This window comes from Ornithorhynchus anatinus, chromosome X1 (assembly GCF_004115215.2).
Source record: "Ornithorhynchus anatinus isolate Pmale09 chromosome X1, mOrnAna1.pri.v4, whole genome shotgun sequence".
Taxonomy (NCBI): domain Eukaryota; kingdom Metazoa; phylum Chordata; class Mammalia; order Monotremata; family Ornithorhynchidae; genus Ornithorhynchus; species Ornithorhynchus anatinus.
The window spans coordinates 106,992,970-107,009,266 of record NC_041749.1 but is presented as its reverse complement, the minus strand read 5'-3'; the positions used below and the strand labels follow the sequence as shown (position 1 = coordinate 107,009,266).

Here is a 16,297-nt window from a genome sequence, read left to right as displayed (position 1 = left end):
CCCTCTCCTCCCCCTGCTACCTCGACACCACGGGCCTTCCCCCGCTCCACTGAACCTCCATCCGTCCGTCTGTCCGTCAGTGGTGGAAGCCCGAGTCCTCCTGGGGTGGAGCTGCAGATGGCGGCCGGAACGAGCCAGTGACCAGAAGAGGGAGAGGCTGGGCAGGGCGGAGACCTGACCCAACACTTAGCTTGGTGCCCCAGTCCTGAGTCCTCCCCAACCTCCCCCCACCATTACTCTCATTAAAATACAAAATGAACATTTCCCTCCTCCTGTGGAAATCTCGGGCCCTCAGAAATGCCATCTTAGGCTGAATTAATTAACAGCGGATTGTTTCTTCCCTGCTAATTAGGCTGAAATATGCATTAGACACTGGAGATGAGCACGGGCCGCACACACGCCTGCCATAGGGCCAGAATGCTAAAAGAGGGAGCCTCCCCCAGGAGGACGCGCCCGCCCCCCTACCCCAACTCCCTGCTCTACACATGACCTCATGGGGGAAGGAACGAACAGTGTGGCCTGGTGGCAAGAACAGAGGTCTGGGAGTCAGAGGACCTGGGTTCTAATCCTGGCTCTGCCACTTCTCTGCTGGGTGACCTTGGGCAAGTCATTCTCAGCGGCTCAGTTTCCTCAGCAGTAAAATGGGGATCAAATATCTACTCTTCCTCCATGTGGGACAGAGCTGTGTCCAAGCTGATAATCTTGTATCTACCCATTCTTGACATGCGATAAAAGCTAACAAATACTACCATTGTTATTATTATTATTATTATTGTTGGGCACAAATCTCTGGCTTCATCTTGGCCCTACCCCATTCCCCGACCCTGCTTCTCCTGCCTCCAAAGAATCCCAGGCCCTCTGGAGAGATTTTGGAGATCGTGGATCTCTTGGCTGGCTTAGCGACTCCATATCCGACTTCTTCCCCTGACTCCCCCATTACCCCCATCTTTCAGCTTGTTGACATCTCTGCCTCTGGGAACGGTGAGAAAGAGGAATAGGGAAAAGATAAGGAGAAGAGGAGAAACATCCAGAAAAGATCACCAATGATCTCAAACGTCACCAATTACCTCCTTCTTGCCAAATCCAACGGCCTCTAATCCATCAACTGAATTTATTGAGCACTTACCTTGTGCAGAGCACTGTACTAAGCACTTGGGAGAGTACAAGTGCTTAGTACAATGCTCAGCACACAGTAAGAGCTCAATAAATGTGATTGATTGATTGATTGATTGGAAGAATACAATATAACAATATATTCATTCAATAGTATTTATTGAGCGCTTTTTGCAGAGCACTGTACTAAGCGCTTGGAATGTACAAGTTGGCAACAGATAGAGACAGTCCCTGCCCTTTGACGGGCTTACAGTCAGCAGAGTTGGCAGACATGTTTTCTGCCCACAATGAGCTTATATAGTCTAAAGGGATTGTTTTTGATTAAAAAGGTGGGAAAGAGAAGAAAATTCAACCTGATCGTAAGGATTGTCTCACCCCAGTCAGCCTACAGAGCTGGAGCAACACATGTATCCTTGTCTGAATTTGGGACATAAAAGCCTCCATCTTAATCATCCTCCACCACTCAGCTGCCTTCGACACTGCGGACCACCCCCTTCTTCTGGAAACATTATCTAACCTTGGCTTCACTGATGCCGTCCTCTCCTGCTTCTCTTCCTACCCCTCTAGCTGTTCACTCTCAGTCTCTTTCGCAGGCTCCTCCTCTGCCTTCCACCCTCTGTGGGGCTCTCTTAAAGCTAAATTCTGGGTCCCCTTGCATTTTCCATCTATATCTACTCCCTTGGAGAATTAATTCACCCTCTCAGCTTCAATTATTATCTCTATGTGGCTGATTCCCAACTCTACCTCTCCAGCCTTGACCTCATTCCTTCTCTGCAGTCTTACGTTTCCTCCTGCCTTCGGGATCTCTCTACTTGGATGTCCTGCCTTCGGGACCTCTCTACTTGGATGTTCCTTATCTTCCCATTCAAACCCTGTCCTCCCCGTGACTTTTCAATCACTGTAGACAACACCACCAGCCTCCCTGTCTCACAAGCTTGTAACCATGGCATTATCTTTGACCTGTCTCTTGCATTCAACCCACATATTCAATCTGTCAACAAATCCCGTCGGTTCAACCTTCACAAAATCACTAAAATCCACCCTTTTCTCACCATCCAAACTGCCACCAGGTAAATCCAAGCACTTATCCTATCTCTCTTTGATTACTGCATCAGCATCCTTGTTGACCTCCCTGCATCCTGTCTCTCCCCTCTCCAGTCAGTACATCACTCTACTGCCCAGATCATTTTTCTACAGAAACGTTCAGTTCATGGCTCCTCACTCCTCAAGAACCTCCAGTGGTTGCCCATCTACCTCTGCATCACACGGAAACTCCTTACCATAGGTTTTTAGGCACTCAATCACCTTGCCCCTTCCTATCTTACCTAGCTGATCTACTACAACCCAGCACCCTCACTTTACTCTCCTAATGTCATCCTACTCACTGTATCTCAATCTTGTCTATCTCGGTGCTGACCCCTCAGCCACGTCCTGCCTCTGGCCTGGAACTCCCTCCCCCTTCACATCGGAAAGACCTTCACCCTCCACTCCTCCAAAACCCTCCTAGAAAACACATCTCCTCTATGAGGCCTTCCCCAGCAAGGCCCTTATTTCCTCTTCTCCCTGTCCCTTCTGCATCACCCTTGCACTTGTATCCTTTTATTCACCCCACCCTCAGCCCCAAAGCACTTATGTCTGCCTCCCCTTTAGACTGTAAGCCCCTGGTGGGCAGGGAGTAACTGTTGTATTGTACTCTCCCAATCACTTAGTACAGTGCTCTGCACACAGTAAATAATAAATATGATTGATTAATTGAAAAGATTGGGTGAGGGAGCAAGGTAGATGGAACTAATAGTTCAAATGGGCAAGTTGGATTATCTGTTGATTTCATTTATCCACACATCCTGGCTGCCTCTTACTACAGAAAAACAGAGATGACTCAAATGAGAAACCTTTCTATGTTAACAAGCTGGGCAAAATCTCTAGGAGACTTTGGAAAGTGAATGGCCAATAAAGAACAGAGACTTTGGAAGAACTCAACTCGCAGGAGGTTTATTTTGATTTTATTATAAAAAAATACAGAATTCAAAGTAGATGGGGGGAGCAGGTTGGGGGAGCAGGGGGGGGGGCACAACGTCGAGAATGGGGTGGGAAACCAGGAGCTTGTCTGAGACCAGATCTGCAGGGCTGGGGTAGGGAAGGTCGGGGGGACCTTGGGTCAGACCCGGAGGAACCCCCACCCACAAATCCCTAGCCAGTGGGGTTTCCCGGAAGCCCCTGTCCACAATATATAGATATATATATATATAATATATTTATAAAACACCGAGTGGCGGGGGACACGGGGCGGAGTATGAAATCTGTATAAATGGGTTTACACCAGTAAAGGGTCTTGGGAGTGGGTTTGGGATCCATGTGTGGGATTTTGTCCTGCCTTTTTTTTTTTGTCTGTTTGTTTTTCTTAAGAAATGTTACTTGGGAAGGGGGATGGGGAGACGGGAAATGGGGGGGGGTTCATGGGCCGAGGCCTCGACGGACAAAATGAGTTTATTGCGAATTGTAGCTTCCTAGTCTAGAAAAATGTCCCCATCCCCGCCCGGCGCCCGCCCCCTCCCACCCCCACCCGACACACCCCGAAAAAAAAAGGAGGGAAATGAGAGAAATCTCCATCTGGTTCATTCTCGGCAAATAACATTAAAAAGAAATCGCAGCCGAGAGCCGCTGGTTTTATGTACAGGGGAAAGGAGTGGGCGGAGGAGGTGTGTAATCCCTCCAGCCCCACCCTGGACCAGGCAGAGTGTTTAGAAATTGGGGGGACTCGGAGGTAGGGGCAGCTGAAGAGGCGAGGCAAAGGGAAAACCTGTAGAAAGACAGGGGGCTGGACTTGATGACCCCTGGAGGAGCCTTTCTCCCTGCTCAAGGCAGCTTCCCTCCCGCCTGCCCCCAGCTCTCTGCCTCACCAGTCGCCACTGGGGGGACGGACACGGACGCCTTGAGTCCAAAAATGAGGGGTTCACTGGGGCAGCTGGCCTTCCTGGCCTGACCTCGGGGGCCCCAGGCCCCTTAGAAATAGATAATAAGGAAACACACAAGCTCCCCCACTGCTCCTCGCCAGGCTAGACCCCAAATTTCTTGCAATAGTGAGTTCTGCTCCATCTGGACCACCTCCCCCCCCTCCCCCTCCGCCCCCAAGGAGAGGTAGGGAGTTGGGGTGTGGAAGTGGTGGGGAGGATCATGGAACTGAGGAAGGAGGCAGACAGCCAGGGGAAGTGGGGCAGGGACTTGGATGGGACAGAAAGTTGAAGGGGCAGGGAATTGAGGATGAGGGAGGACTGGGAAGAGAATTGGGGAGACAAAGCTAGGAGGGACAGGGAGTTGTTGGGGAGGGAGCCGGGTGGGACAGAGATCTGGGGGGCGGGGGGGGAGCAAAGACTTGAGAGGGGGCAAGAAGCTGAGGGGGGATCCAGGGAGCTGTTGAGTTTCCCTCTCACCCCAAAATCAGTTCATGGGGGAGGAAAATAAAGAGAATAAATTAGAAGCCGAGAAGACACATTGAACAAACCACCAACGGTGACATTTCCTTCTCCCTTCACAGCCCCCCCACCCCGATCCCGCCCCCATCGCCCAGCCCACGCCTGCCCGCTCCGACCCCCCCTTCAACACGCTGCCGTGCACAATCTCCAAAGCTTGAGGGGGTTGTCCCCAGCCGGAGAGACAGGGCCTCGAGCAGGGAGAGGGTCCGAGGCTCCGTCCAGCGGGGCAGCCGGTCCAGGGCACTGGGTCTGGAGGAAACCCAAGATCCGTTGTGTGTGTCCCCCCACCCTCCCGCCCACCAAATCTGTCCTCCTCTTCAGGAGACTCCATGTCTGCTCCCCACTGGGGGGCATGGGGGGTGGGGGAGGGTGTCTCCTGGGATCACCATGTCCTCTGTCCATCCCAAGCAGAAAGAGAAGTCAGGGATGCAGAAGGGAAAGTCAGGGGTGGCGGATGGTCCGTCCATCCCTGGCCACGAGGACGGGTGTCCAGGAGGGCCACCGGCACCCGGTTCCTCCGAGCGCCCCAGCGCTGCTGGCGGAGACGCGGTCTTGGGCCAGATGGACCACGGGGCTGAGCCGGGGCGGCTTAGGGTCAGATGCTGGAGAGTCTCCCCACATCCTCCCATGTCCCCCGAGGCCAGCTCCCCCTCGCCCTCCATGTCCTTGGGATTATATCACGTATGGATCAGCGGGGTTGTTGGGTCCCGGTTGGTCCGGCAGTGGCCGGCACCCCCTCGCCCCTACCCCCACCCTGGGTCTGGCTGTCCATAGCCCTTGGGCCGGGCCGACCCGTCCCCCCCCCGCGGGCCGCTAGGAGGTGAACACGGTCCAGACCACGGGCACCACGCTGAGGAAGAGCTGGGACACGGCCGCCTGCCGGCTGCACGAGTTGTTGCTGGTGAAGATGGGTTCCGGGGACTCGTAAAGGGAGTCGTCTGGGAAGAGAGAAAGGGACGAGTGTCTGTCCGCCCCGCTCTCTCTCTTGCCTCTCCCGCCCCCCGACATCTCTTGATGGGGAATGTGTCCATTTATTGTTGTATTGTACTCTCCCAGGTGCTTAGTACAGTGGTCTGCACACAGTAAGCACTCAGTAAATATGAATGAATGAATCAATCTCTTTGTTGGTCTCTCTGCCTTTCTCTTTGGCTGTCTCTGTCTCTCTGCCTATGTCTCTGTGTGGGCCACTCTCTCTGTGAGCAATTCAGATCATCTCTAGTGGAGACCAGACCACAAGATACCCTGAAAGGTGGGGTGGGGAGGGTTAGTGTCCTGCCTGCCTGGGTCTCCCCTTTGACTGTGAGCCCTGTGTGGGACATGGACTATGTCCAACCTGATTATCCTATATCTATCCCAGTGTTTAATACACTACCTGACACAAAGTAAGTGCTTAATATATACCACAGTGATTATTATTATTATTTTTGTTCTTAATCAGCCAAATGGGGTTCAGCAAACAGTTTGGGTTTGGAGATGGCCAGAGAGGAGGAAGGAGTGGAAAAAGCTTGCGTGCGTGTGCTGGGGAGATAGAAGAATAAAGCTAGTGACAGTGTGAGTGTATGTGTGTCTGTTTGTGGGTGAGGCTGTGCATGTGAACATGCAAGGGATGTGTGTTCGGCTCCGTGTTGGAGAGAGGTGGAGGGTAGGGGGTGGGGGGAGGGGGAAGAGGGTGGTCTCCACCAGCCTGAAACCTGGCTATTTCATGGAGAAAGATGTTTTAAATTCTCTGTGATAGCCTTTGCCCTTTGGTCTGAAGCCTCCCTGTCCCGACCCCCAACTCACTCCCCTACACTAGAACATGCACCAACCTTGGGCAAGTCACTTTACGTCTCTGTGTCTCAGGTATCTTATCTGTAAAATTGGGCATTAAATCCCGTTAAATCCTCCTCACTCCTACTTAGACCTGTGAGCCCATCTGGGACAGGGACTGAGTTCAACCTGACGGATCTTTTATCTATCCCAGCACTTAATACAGTGCTTGACACAGAGTAAGCGCTTAGCAAATACCATTAAAGTACCCCTCCCTGCCCCTACCCCTCACCCCGCCACACACTCTCCTTGACTATCCAGCCCCATGGCTTCTCTTCCTCCCCTCCTTCTCAGCTGCCTCATGCAAGACCGGTAAACAAGAAGTTTATCCTGTTTACGGATGTGTGTGTGTGTGTGTGTGTGTGTGTGTGTGTGTGTGTGTGTGTGTCTGTCCCCTCATCTATCTCCCCTCTCCCCCTCATCCCAAGCTGTCATGCAGAGGCTTTACTTACTTGTAGGCCGGACATACACCTTCAGCTTTAGGCAGGGTCTGTCCACCGTGTTGGGGGGAGTGGCGGCTGGAAGAGAGAGCGCAGGATTAGCCCGTAGGGGGGGAGAGGAGAGGGACCTTGGGGACCGAGGTAGCTGGGTCAGCACCGACCCTTCCTCACTTCAGCATGAAGATCGCTGCCTTCACGCCCCTCCTCCCCACGGCTCCCGGTAACCCGGTCCTGCCCCCACAAGGGTGGCACCCTGCCCCCGCCGCTACCTCCCGTTTTTGGCGGCATCAGACTCGCATCATCCTTCCCATCTTCAAATCCTCCATCGCCGTCGCCCCAACTCACAACCCCCTTGGAAAAGCCGCCCTCTCAGGAAGACCTTCATCAGTTCCCCCTCACCTTCCAGGTCATGTCATGCCCTCTGCAGCCTCAACACTCACGGATTGATCTGTTGGGCCGATATCGGCCTATTATCCACTTGCTTTCTCGCATTTTTGAATCATTTGGGTCTCCCTCTTTAACCTATTGTCTTCTTGGGAATTTGGCTTTTAGGCTCCTTGAGGAAAAAGTACTTTAGTTCTCTAATGTGTTCCCCAACGCTGAGTACACTGCCCTGGAGCGAGTGGGCGTCCAGTACGGTGCTCTACCGACAGTAGCTGCCGGTAAAGGTGCTCTGCACATGCTGCGGGCTCTCAGTAGGGCATTCTGCACATGGTAGATGCCCAGGATGGAGCTCCATAGAGAATAGGTGCCCAGCGTACTCCCAGTAGACCCAGTATGAGCCCAGTACAACGCTTGCACCCCATAGGTACCCAGTAGCGGTGCTCTGCACAAAGCAGGCACCCGGGACACTGCTCTGCACACAGTAAGCACCCAGGATTATCGCTCTGCACACAGTAGGCACCCAGTACGTGGCTCTGCCCGCACTAGGCATTCGGTACATTGCTCTGCCTACAGCAGGCCCCCAGTACGGTGGTCTGCACCCAATAGATGTTCGGTACAGTGCTCCGCACACAGTGTGTGCTCGGTCAACGCTGTCGATGATGGTGACGACCACGATGATGATGGAGCAGACAGAGAAGGATGGGCCCGGGAACTCGTGAGGCTACGGAAAGGTGGGTAGGTTCAGAGAGCAGGCTTGGGGCTGCCTGGACATTGCAGGGCATGGGAAAAGAGAATCAGTTAAGACTGGAGGAGGCGGGAGGGGAGATTCCGGCAACCAAGAAGGTGAACTAGCGTGGGCCGGGCTGGAGGCGGGTTGATACACACAAGGTCGGGAGGCACACAAGTGTATGTGTACGTGCACACCCAAGAGACACACCCCAATATGCACACTCAGGTTTCTCTGCCTATCCACAAGTATGTACACACATATACTGACACCTATGTACATATTTGTACACACCCATGAATGCACATACCCATGCACCCCCATACCTAAGTCCATGCACAGACATACCCGTGCATGCACACACACACACACACACACACACACACACACACAAATACTTGCCAATACCCACAGGTAACTGCACACATACAAGCACACTCCCACAGAAGCACCCTCTCCTCCCATACCCCCACAGCTTCCCCAGCAGATCCCTCCCCCCATACACACACACACACACACACACACACACACTCAGGGAAACACCGATAAAAGTCCCGTAACAAAAATACAACTCATCCCGGGAGATAAAAACGAATAATTACAATAATTATCTTTGTGAAACTCCTGTCTCAGAGTGAAAAATGTAATTTCTTCTTCTATTAATGGAACCTCATTGAACACTTTTGTCCCCTGGATTCATATATAAAGAAAGAGGTGGGGGTGGGGCTGGGGACCGGGAGAGCAGCTCAGGGGTGTTGCAGTCCTTCCCTTCCCCCACCCCCAAACCAGGGGTTGATCTTGGACTGCTCCACCCCCACCAAGCAGTCCTTGGCCCTGGGGAGATGCAGCTGATTTCCGAGAGGAAGGGAGGGAGGGTGGCTGTGTTCACCCAGCCCTTCAATTCCTCCTCCCCCTCCCGCTTCTCACACCCCCAAGCACCACCCTCTATTCCCAACTCCCCCACCAATTCCTCCAGAGGGCGGCAGATCCAGAGCTTCCAGACCAACTTGGCGCTTCCCCCACTCTGCAGGGGACACTTCCTAGACCCCTTTACCTGCCTTCCTCCCCCGCTGCTAACCCCCAAGACCCTGACACCCCGCCCCCACCTAACCTCCCTGATTTAACTGTGACCTGGAACTCAGCCAGTGGATCCCCTAACCCCAGCCTAGAATGCGGCCATCGCCGCTCAGCTTTGACCTAGAACTCTTGACCCTGACCCAGGCCGCCCCGGTAACCTCGATCCGGACGGCAGCCTACCGACTGCCCCCTGCATCCTCTACCAGACGTTTGAGCTAGAACCCAGAAACCCCCTTGGCCAGACCGAGAAACCCCCTTAACTTTAGCCTGGAACTCAAACCACCCCACCCCACTATTCACCCCCATTCCGCGTACCACCCCCACACCCCTCGGAACCCCGGCGGCTGATAGGATTCCAATTTCCGAGTTCAGGAAGGGGAGGGACGGGAGATAATTTCTTTTCTTTTCTTCCTGTCCACTGAACGCAGGGCCTCCAAGAGGCATAATTTCTAATGTTCCGCATGACGTGAATTCTAACTGGTTTAGCCCCGATCCGTTTCACCATTTATTCCTGTGTAATCTCCCCGAACGACATTAAAAAATAATAAAAAAAAAAAAGGACGGTTGTAGATGCAAGTTATTTTACGTGTGACATTCCCCCCACCCCCCGCCCCAGAAACGGTAATTTAATGGAGATAAAGGAACAAATTAAGTGGCTGAAAATAGAGGCTTTGGGGAAGAGGAGGAAAGAAGGGGGGGGAGGAGGAAAGAGGGGAGGGGAGAGGAGGAAGTGGAGGAAAGGGAGACAGGAAGAGGGAGGTTGGGTGGGTGTGTGGATGGGGCAGTGGAAAGGCAGGGGGTGTCAAAAGAGCCCGGAAAAGGGAGAAGCCGAGCGAGTGGATGGTACAAACTGGGTGGGTCGGCGCGCCAGTTCCATGGGGGAGAGGGGGAAATGGGAGCTGGAGTGTGCTCCACCCCCCATTTCTCCCTGTGGGGCCAAAGCCACTATTTCTGCCCAGCAGCCATCTGGGTTGGACTCCAGGCCACGATCCCCCCAGGGCCCCCACGAGATTCTAGAGGTTCCAGCTGGGGCCAGAGACATGTCCCCTCCCCCACACCCCACCATCCCAGATCGGGAGCCTCTACCCCCCATTAGCTCCTCCCTAGACGGTCTAGGGGCTGCTGAGATGGGAAGGGGTGGACTGAGGGAGGGAAAGAGAGAGGCGGATGGACGGTCTGTCTTTCTCAGCATGATCCCTTCTGCCATGATGGGGAAATCAAGGGGACCAGGACTATCTCACAATTGTTCAAGGTTATCTCTGGGAGAGGGGAACAAGGATCTTGGCCATTCCTCCTCTACCTACCTCCCCACCCCCAATTCCCCTCCTTTTCCTCCAACAAACCCCCAGCCATGTCGTCTTTCCAAGCTTTATAAACAATCCCCAACCCCGCCCCTCCTCCCCGACAGATTGACACACATACATACACCCTAACCTGTCTGTTTCTGTCCGTGCTCTTGGGGGGCATGGAGCTGCTAGGGGTCTGCAAGAGCTTTGTGTCTCTGTGTGTGCCAGTCTGCATGCGTTTTGTTACTGTCTTGACTGTGTCTGACCTGATTATCTAATATTTAAGTATGTAAAACAGTGCTTGGCACATAGTAAGCACTTACTAAATACCACAGTTATCATTATTATTATTGTCTCCCTCATAATAATAATAATAATGGTACTTGTTAAGCGCTTACTATGTGCCAAGCACTGTTCTAAGCCCTGGGGTAGATACAGGGTAATCAGGTTGTCCCACGTGGGGCTCACAGTTTTAATCTCCATTTTACAGATGAGTTAACTGAGGCACAGAGAAGCTAAGTGGCTTGCCCAAGGTCACACAGCAGGCCGCGATTAGAACGCACGTTCTCTGTCTCCCAAGCCCTTGCTCTTTCCACTAAGCCATGCTGCTTCTTCAGATTGTCAGCCCCTCAAAGGCAGGCATCGCATCTTCTCCTCTTCTTCCTCCTCCCTGTCAGTCAGTCAATCGTATTTATCGAGCGTTTCCTGTGTGTATCCCTCCCCTCGGCTCCCAGGCCTGCATGTGTGTGCATGTGTGCATGTGTATGTATGCGTATGTATGAACGTGTGCATCCGGTCTCCCCACCAAAAGGAACCCCGGCACTCACAGATGTAGTAATACTCATGACCCGGCCGGAACTCGAAGCCCAGCGAGAAGGGGGTGAAGAGCTGAAACTTCTCGGAGAACTTGAGGGGTCCGTTGGGGGAGACGGGCCGGTTGCACTCCCAGCGCTTGAAGCCCCTCTGCCGGTGGTCACAAGAGGCGTGGCCGTCTGCATTGACCATGTACAGGATATAGTGCTCCAGCCGCTCCCTCGGTCCCGGCTCCTCGTAGTGGGGGCAGTAGATGTCCAGGTAGTCGTTGATGCTCACTTCCACCGTGTAGTCTCCGCGATGGAACCTGTGTGGGGTGCGGGGGGAGACACGGACGGACGACACCGGGGAGAGGGGAGGACAGGACTTGGGGTCAGCCCTGCCTGGGATCCTACCGCCCTGGCCCGTCCCGGGACTCCCTCCCTCCGTCCTGTGTCTCCACCCCACCCAGAGCCCAGGCCAGGGGACGTTGGGGGGAATCTGGGGCTCCTCGAGCCTCCCTGGATGCCTGGAAATAGGGAGGGGGGAGACGGAGGAGATGCTGCTGTCGGACCCTGGGGCAAAACCGGAATCAGGCTGGGGGGTACTGCCGGGAGCCCATGTCAGGAGTGGGCCAACCCCCAGCCAGATCAGGAGAAACCTGAATTCTCCCCAGCCCCCGCCCCCCACCTCCAGCCACCTCCAGGCCCACCGGGCCCTCGGGAGACAGGTGGGTGAGGGGTGGGAGTGGAATGAGTGGGACACTCACTTCGTCATATACGAACCTGCCGTGGGGTTCACACTGACTCACACATACACACAATGACACCCCTCTCTCTCTCATACGCACACTCAGTGACATCACACACTGACACTGGCGTCCCCATACATTGAGCATTATACTGCGACACCCACCCAATGTAACACCATGACACAAACAGTAGGTGCCCCCCTCCCCAGACTGCCCTCCGACGCTGGCACCGTGACACCCACTGATGCAGTCCCCTGCCCACATGCACTGTTTTCTGTCCCGGTCTGCTTCCTGGCCAGGAATGGAGAAGAAGCAGTCCTGTCATTAATAATCCAGCACCTTGCACCTCCTTGCAGCCCACACCTGCCAAGGGCCCCCCGATAGGCATCTAGGCATGGCAGCTCTTCACACCCCGCCTGGTAGGGAAGGGGGTGGTCACACCTGATGGAGCCTGGGGGGCAGGTGTCACACCTGACTCATTCTACACCTGGAGAAACTGAAACCGAGATAGTTCCCCCGGGGGCGGACTGTTGGGCTGGAATCCCAGGAGTCTCCAGATCCCAGTCCTTTTCTTCCCTCTACCAACCAGGGCCCCTGTCAACACTCTCCCCCCCCCCCCCCACCAAAGCTGGGGGAGGGGAGAACAGGTACTTTCTCCCCATTTTACAGATGAGGAACCCGAGGCACAAAGCAGGTTAAGGGAGTTACTTAAGGTCACACGGAGGTAAGTAGCACCCAGGCCTGTGCCTCAAGTGCGGGGACCGTATCTTTTATTTCTAGTGCATGTTTCTGAGCATCAAGTACACTGCCCTGTACCCAGCATGTGCTGAGCACACAGCAAGCACCTGGTAGGCCCATGGCATAGAAGCAAATAGCCTAGTGGAAAGAGCACGGACCTGGGAGTCAGAAGACCTGGGTTCTAGCCCTGGCTCCTAGTCCTGGCTCAGCTGGTTGCCTGCTTGGGACCTCGGGTAAGTTGCTTCACTTCTCTGGGTCTCGGTTTCTTCATCCGTAAAATGGGGGCTCAATACCTCTTCTCCCTCCTACTTAGCCTGTGAGCACCACGTCAGACAGATACCGTTTCCGATCCAAGTACCTTGCATCTACCTCAGTGCCAGCAACATAGTAAGTGCTTATCGAATACCGCAATTATCATTACTACAATAGGCAACCGGTACCATGTAGGACCCCCCCCCCCGCCCCAACTTTGCCATTACCCCCAGGAGACACCACACCAGCAAAATGGATGACTAAGAGCCGGGAGAGGGAGGAGGCATGAGTATGTGGGGGTGGGGAAAAGGAGAAAGAAGAGGGGTCATTGAGATACTCCCTCATTCCTTCTCTCCTAAGGACTCACTTTGGTCATCTCTGAGAGGGGGAGGGCAGATGCCCATGAACTCCAGCGGAAGAGGAGGGAATGGGTTTCTCCTTCCTCAGTCTGGCTCTCCTCATACTGGCTCTGGCAATGCCATTTTCCCAATGGAAAATGCCCGTAAAGCAAGGTGAGCCGGACAATACACGCACATGCTCCTCCCCACCCCCACAAGGGCTGATTCTCTCTATCTCTCTGTCTCTCTCTCCCACTTTCCCTCTCTCCCTCTCTTTGCCTCCCACAGGCTGCTCACTGTCCTAGATTCTCCTTGGACTTGCTGACTCATCAAATACCTGGGCGGCTCTCCTTGAGGGGCGGTGGGGGGGGGGGTGTTACCGAACCCCTTAACGAGCTCGTGCTCCCCCCCCCCCATTTCACCTGGGAAGGGAGGGGGGCAGCCGGCATTCCCAAGCCTCCCCCGACCCAACAATCAGCATTCCCAAGACCCCCACCCTACCTGCCGGCATTCCCGTGTGCACGCCCAGCCCCGTGCCAGCCGGGGTTCCCGTGTCCATTGGATGCCTGATAGCACTGGCCAGCTGGGCAACAGACCAACACCCCGTTGTCAGCCACTGGGCAGAGAGGAGTCTTCCCCTCTCTCAGGGGTCTCTCTGCCTCCATAGCTCTGAGTCTTTCTCTGCTTCCATCTTGTTTCCTCTGCATCTCTTTTTCTCCACCTGGTCTGGGTGGCCCTTTTGAGAGGACCATTTCCCTTGTGGGACTTAAAGGGGAGGGGGAGGGCAGAGCCTTGACGGTCACCTGACTGTCCATCAGTCAGTCCCTGTGCCCGCTGAAACGGGCACACGGCGACTCGGGAGGCAACTGAATCCAAAACCCTCACTGTGGCCTGAACTGTTCTACTGTTTCCGGGCCCAATAGCCCACCTCAAAGCACACACACACAACCTCGTCTCTCTGCTTCGATCTCTGTGACTGTCTGCCTCAGTCCCCGTTTGGCCTCTGGAACTGTCTCTCCTCTTCTGCTTATCCCTTCATTTCTGTTTCACTCTGTCTCTGTGTCTAGGTGCGATGCACTGTACTGAGTGCTTGGGAAAGGTCAAGAGCGGCATGGGACCCAAACTGTGCTCATCGGAAGGGGCTTACAGTCTAATGGGAGAAGGCGACATAAAGATATTCACCACTAGAGTCATCCAAGTAAATCATCGACGGTGCCATCAATTAGCCAGATACACACAAGGGCTGAGAAAGACTATGTGCTCTCCCTCCCCAGGTTTAGGATCAAAAAAGCCAGATATCCCGAGACCTTCTCCTTGTGCCCTCCTAACCCCCAACTGGGGGTGGCGGGGGGGGGGGAAGGAGAAGGAGGATGAGAAGAGGGAGAAGGCGGAGACCCGCCAGGCTCGTGGCTGCTTCGGTGATCCTGGGCAACTGGCACTAATGAGGACGGTAAGGATGGCGAGGACGGCGAGGAAGGGGTGGGGTGGCGACGGCTCATTAAACAGTTGGAGGATGGGGTCGGCGGCACAAGAAGCAGGGATCGCGCCCCGGATCTCTCTCCACATCGCCCTCCCCACCAGAGCTTCGGGTCCATGTTACGTGCAGCCTCACGGCGACTCCATCCCGCACCCAGCCCCGACTCATGTGTATTTGTGTGTGTGCGTGCGTATCTGTGTGTGAGGGTGTGGAGGAGGAGAAAAGGAAGAATTGGAGGAAAAGGAGAAGGAAGAAGAGGAGGAAAAGGAGAAGGAAGAGGAAGAGAAACAGGAGGAGAAGGGGGAGGTGGGGGAGGAAGAGTAGGAAGAGAAACAGGAGTGGGGGGAGGCGAGGGGGATAAACAGCAACAGCCACAATAACCACCCACCAGCTGGGGCATCTGTGATTGGGGAAGTGCAGCCTCAGGCTGGAGGAAGTTGAGCCAGAGATGGGGGTGGGCCCGGCCCCCTGCTGGGTGCAGAGCACTACACTGGACACCTGCTGTGGGCAAAACCCCATATTAGATGCATATTGGGTGCAGAGCACTACGCTGGACCCCCGCTATGTGCGGAGCACTGGACTCGCCTCCTCTTGCGTGCAGAGCCCTGTACTACACGCGGGACTGTTTTCAGAGCATTAACCCGGTCGCTGACTCTGTACAGAGCACTATACTGAATGCCTACCGTAGGCAGAGCGGTGTACTGGACGCTTACCTTGTCCAGAGCACTCTACTATTGGATTCCTAGGATGGTACCTGGTGCATAACACATATGGAGCACTGTACTGGGCAGCTACCTACCATGCGCAGAGAGTACACATGTGCAGAGTGTTGTCCTGGGGCTTAAGGTACAGAGCGCTGGACTGGTTCTTCCTGTGTACACACCTACTGTGTGCAGAACTCAGAACTGGATACCTACTGGGTCTACAGAAATGCACTGTATCCCCACTGTGTGCCCAGCACTGGATTCTGTAACTACATGGCGATGGTGCTGGTAGAAGCGAAGCAGCGTGGCCTAGCGGAGAGAGCACGATCCTAGGAGTAAGACGGACCTGGGTTCTAATCCTGACTCTGCCACGTGTCTGCTGTGTGACTTTGGGTAAGTCGCTTTACTTCTCTTTGCCTCAGTTCCCTCATCTGTAAAATGGGGATTAAGACTTTGAGCCCAATGTGGGACACTGACTGTGTCCAACCCAATTACCTTGTATCTACCCCACTGTTTAGTACAGTGCCTAGCACACAGCAAGCACTTAATAAATACCACAATTATTATTATTACTACTACTTCCAGCATAGATTGAGCACCTACTCAGTTCACTGCCCTGTACTAAGCGCTTGGGAAGTACAAGAGTAGCAAAAGCCATATCCAGACCTCTATGCTGGATACTACATTTTTACCTGGCTTCTTGCAGGGCACTGTCTTTGGTGCCAACTGGGCACTAACAGGGCTTCAACCGGATGGCTCAGTGGAAAGAGCCTGGGCTTAGGAGTCAAGGGTCATGGGTTCTAATCCCGGCTCTGCCACCTGTCAGCTGTGTGACTTTGGACAAGTCACTTCACTTCTCGGTGCGTCAGTTACCTCATCTGTAAAATGGGGATGAAGACTATGAGCCTCACGTGGGACAACCCGATTACCCTGTAT

At 54.1% G+C, this 16,297-nt stretch overlaps 1 protein-coding gene across 1 annotated transcript in view; it reads right to left on the bottom strand.

Annotated features, from left to right (window-relative positions):
• Positions 1-4,684: 4,684 nt before the first annotated feature.
• EFNA2 (ephrin A2) overlaps positions 4,685-16,297 on the bottom strand; it is a 48,989-nt gene continuing 37,376 nt past the window's right edge. Inside the window, exons 2-4 of the mRNA XM_029051477.2 lie at positions 11,137-11,429; positions 6,848-6,913; positions 4,685-5,524 (exon numbers count right to left, since the gene is read on the bottom strand). Coding sequence (XP_028907310.1) covers positions 5,400-5,524; positions 6,848-6,913; positions 11,137-11,429 — 484 coding nt within the window. The 3' untranslated portion in view covers positions 4,685-5,399. The remainder of the gene's footprint in view (positions 5,525-6,847; positions 6,914-11,136; positions 11,430-16,297) is intronic.